We start from the raw sequence: 4,518 nt of genomic DNA, 5'->3' as shown, positions 1-4,518 counted from the left end.
GGTCTCACCAGAGCAGAGTACAGGGGCAGAATCCCCTCCCTCGACCTGCTGGCCACAATTCTCTGGATACAGCCCAGGATACGGTTGGCCTTCTGGGCTGCTGTAAGAAACGACTTTAAACACCTCCTGAACAACCTGGCTAACTGATCCATTTCTCCCCAGGAAGATAAACTAAGGGAACCGGGAACACCCCTGAGGCTTTGCCAGTGGCTTGGCACTTACAGGTTTATTTTCTGCCAGAAGAGTGAAGTGAGCTGTCACGGGGGGTGGTGTGGGGGTGTCTGCCCACTGAGTGCCAGGGCCAGGTCAGCGGGTGGGAAGAGGACACGAGGAAAGGAGTTCTCTGTATCGAGGAGCAGCCACTTGTCAGAAGGGGTTTCCTCTCTGAACCTTCCCACGGGACAAGGAGCAGCAGGCAGCACGCGCACCACGAAGCGCCCATGGCCCTCCCCTCGGCGTGCCGGCCTGCACGCAGCCCTGTTCGACCAGCACCCTCAGCTTGTGGACAGATAGAGTTAATCCTGTTACTGCACCGAGTTTTAAATTTACTTCCACAAACACTAAACATGGAAGATAATCTGAGAGAACGTGACCCACCTCACCTCCTTTAAAATGAGCGCCGCGTTTCATTCACAGCTGTCGGGGGAACAGCAGGAGTCAGCTCAGGGGAAAAAAGGGCTAATACAACAATTTAGGGAGACGAATGTTCCTGTTGAGGTAAGCACAGACATTTACAAGGACCATCACTTCAACAGAATGTGAAGCCGATGTTTGAAACAGCCTTTATTCACGCTGCCTGGTGAGCTCCCCAGTCTTACACCGAAACGGCTCGGCTCTGCTTAAGAAAAGACAGGGAAAAGTGCACGTACAAGAGTACTTTTTCTTTAATTTTCTGCGAAAATGGAAGGAATCGGAATCACAAGTTGACACATGTTGTAGAATGAAATTTCAAGAAACAACAAGTTCAGTAATGCTACGCCATCACTAGTGTTTCGTTCCGCCTTTGTCCTGTGAGCCGGAATATCCCGATACACAGTCTAGAGCATCTATGGTATTACTCTACAGCATATTAACACAGGGAAGGGGGTTAAGGGCCCCTTTCAATGTACAAACATGAATAAAAAAATCGATAAAAAAAATCACTTTTATACATAACGCATATGCAAACTGTTTTAAATACATGGTTTCGGAAGAGTTATTTACAAACTGCACCTGTCTGTGGGACAATCCACGGACAAAGCACACAGAGTTGCTTTACTCTCCGGTCGCATCTCAGCCCTGGGAGACGCGAACCCGTTCGGCAGCACAGCCAATGCAAGAACTCGCGACAGAGGACCTGCAGGGTGACGCCGTAAATTCGGTTCCTCACCACAGCGGGAAGTCCTAGGACTGCCAACGTTGCCAAATCAAGCCGGGGGTTAATCCGGACGCCGCCCACGGATCGGCGGTGCGGAGGGCAGGCGGAGAGACCCACCTGGCTGCAGCCGTCTCGGGAGCCGTGACCGGCGAGTCTGGGCCGTCGGAGGAGTGAACTAACCTACCTTTTTTTTTTTTTCCAATTTTATTAATATTTGAAAAAATACATAAAAATACAACATCCAATGTCTGAATAAATATATTTAACAAGTCGCAAGATATTTTATTTTACACAAAAATTTCAGCTTTAGAAATCTTGTTAAATAACTTCGTTGTTATATATTTCATTTTTCGTCTTTTCGTAACAAAATAAAAACTCTGAAATTACATAGAAAAAAGACAAAATATTTTTGTCAAGGGATAAGATAGTCCACTGAAAACCTATTCACAATTCCACTGTAAACATTAATAAACATTAAAATATTTGCATAACTGTGTGCTCAAAAATCCTATAAAAAGTGGAAGACTTATTACAACTGTAGTTTTCAGTCAACTACACTTCGTTTCACAATTTATTTTGTCCCATTTACACCTTTAAAACTGGGCACACTGCTGAACATGTACTTTGGCAGTTCTGTATAGCAAGTGCTTCCACGGAGAGGAACGACTCACTGCGAGTGAGCGCGCAGCTCGGTGAAGGTGCAGCGGTTCGACAGTACTCTGGTGTCTGCTCGGTGCACTCGCATTTCTAAGATCTCCCTAGAACACCTGAATGCTTCACTGGTCATACCTTCTCAGATTTGATAAGTGCCCTTTCTCTGCATGAATGAAAACAAAAAGAAAGCCCAACCAGAACCAAACACGATGACAAGCATGTCACATTGTGCCTACAAACCCTCCCTTACCAACGAGCTCGACTCCTCTGCGCAGTAAATGAAACAAAAGAAGAGGGTAGGAGGGGAGAACGGGTACAGTCCAGCAACGGAAGTGTGTACAGAACGTACTTGGCGATGCCAAACCAGTTGAGTGCTTTCTGTGGTTGAATTTCAGGACTGAAGTCCACGGCAGCGAGCTGCTGGCAGGGCAGAGGAACGTGTATCACCTGCACTCCACAGCAAGCACGTTTTGTGGAGGAGAAGATGACGACGGGCTCATTCCGGTGTCCGATGAAGCAGACGACATGGATGCTCCGGTATGCGACACTGAACAACACACAGAGCAACAGATCAGCATCAGATTACCACAAAGTACATGTCAGAATGAAGGTTTCCATGGTTATTGGGTTTAAAAGACCTCAAAGCGGCAGCCCCAGTCACAGAAAACTGATTTTTCTGTCGACTGCTACACCCACATGAACTGGATGTGGAACCTCACCCTTTCTGCACCACGGAACAAGGAAAAGGATGAATCAGGTAAGTCACGCTGAGCGAAAACTCTGCCCGAGCTCGCGCTTGGGAGTCCAAGTTCCAAACGCAGAGTTAAAAAACAGCCAGCGGGCGGTTTCGTTCAGTTAAAGTTCTGAAAAGTCACAAGAATTCTTTCCAAGGAAACACTCATACGAGCAGCATCAACGGCTGTTAACGCTTCCTTTCACACCCACTGTCAATTAAACTCAAGTCGCCTTGAGTTGCATATTTTTCAAGGAAATTAACTTCTCGTGGGAAGCATAAAGCAAACCTGAAAGTTACCTTCTCTGTCTTTCTTTTTTAACCTCTTTCTTCTCCTGTCTATGGTTGCTACTTCTGACTTCAAGGACATGTAGTATTTTCGTATTTCCTGTAGTTTTTCTTGCAAGAAGGAGATCCTTTCAGTGCTGCTCATATTGTCCAGTTCATCTTAAAAGTGGGAAAAAAAGAAAAACTAGCTTCATCAAGGTGATTTTAAACACATCAACACAATTCTGAAGAGTATACAGACGCAGCATGAAAGAAAACGCACTCCCATAACTATGCCATAAATGGGCAAAAGTAACTCAGATTCCCCCAATTTGCACGTTTTTCTTTCAGAACAAATTTTCTTGTAATCAGGTCACTTAAAGCATTCTTACTGAGCTGAAAACTCCATTTATATACTCGAGGCGAAGCATTCTGGTGGTGGTGTTTGTCCCTGTGCTTATCCTTTTCTCCATCTTTCATGTGAGGCGAAACCACTCTCGCGGGCAATCGAGAAACCTTCTGCAGTTTGGCCGCGTTGATGTGTTTTACAGGAGTACATTTACTTGAACTGTCCAGGGCAGGAAGGTCTTCACTGTCACTGCTTTGTCCTGCAGGAAGAGAAACGTATTCGGACGTAAAAACAACCACGCTCTCGACTTTTTAGAGCTGTAGTTTGAGTCAGGGAAACTGATGAAGCAAAATTGCTCCTTCTTGCCCAGAAGACCCCAGGCTGCACGCAAGGAAGAACCGTTTCAGATCGATGTACAGTCCTGTCGGACACAACACGCGCTGACCCCTCAAGCGCACCGATCATTAAGGTGGGAGGAGTCCAGGCCCGACCGGCCCTGTCGTTAAAAAGCGACAGCCACATTTTTTTTACAGAAGCAATACAGCAGCTTATTAAAATAAGAATATTACAGCACTGATGTTCAATGTATCTGAATATTGTACCTCAGATAAATATCAAACTAAAACGTTAATTAAGTTTATAACAGTGCTGCCACAGGGCCTAAATACACTGACTCATTCACTACAATCATCACCAAAAATAAGCTACAGAAACACAAAATTCCAGATTTCTACAGGAACTCAAAAGTCACATACTTCAGAAAAAAACACACAATATTCCTTTTGCTGAAAAGTCATTTTTTACCATCAAACACGTTTTGATAATTCACAACTGCACTTTTTCCCCCCCGTGAGAAACACCTGTTGTAACATGTTAAAGAGATGCTTCTATTCAGAATAAACTCCCCTCTCTCAATGCCATAACCGACCCAATACAGAAAAATCGGCGTAACGATAAACACTTACTCACTGCTGGCATATGCAGTTATTACAAGTCTTTCCTAATGAAGTAATTAAAAGGAGCCAAGCGATTTCCCTGTATCACTGCTACCACGCAGTCGGTAAATGCTCTCTGGTTAACAGCCAATAATCATGATGACTGATGAAAAACCCTGACAAGGAAGTCCCATCCAAGAGAATTCATAGAATCACAGAATGG

The 4,518-nt window shown here is 44.9% G+C and overlaps 1 protein-coding gene across 1 annotated transcript; it reads right to left on the bottom strand.

Annotated features, from left to right (window-relative positions):
- Positions 1-2,181: 2,181 nt before the first annotated feature.
- Positions 2,182-3,619, bottom strand: LOC104515825 (AT-rich interactive domain-containing protein 4A-like; the record flags this gene model as incomplete). The annotated part of the gene is made up of 3 exons (XM_010159942.1): positions 2,182-2,558; positions 3,045-3,191; positions 3,404-3,619. Coding segments are annotated over 3 exons (467 nt in total), but the record flags the coding sequence as incomplete, so codon positions are not given.
- Between the last annotated feature and the right edge of the window lie 899 nt (positions 3,620-4,518).

Source organism: Eurypyga helias, unplaced genomic scaffold, assembly GCF_000690775.1.
Source record: "Eurypyga helias isolate BGI_N326 unplaced genomic scaffold, ASM69077v1 Scaffold50409, whole genome shotgun sequence".
Lineage (NCBI taxonomy): Eukaryota > Metazoa > Chordata > Aves > Eurypygiformes > Eurypygidae > Eurypyga > Eurypyga helias.
This window is presented reverse-complemented; position numbering and strand designations above follow the sequence as displayed.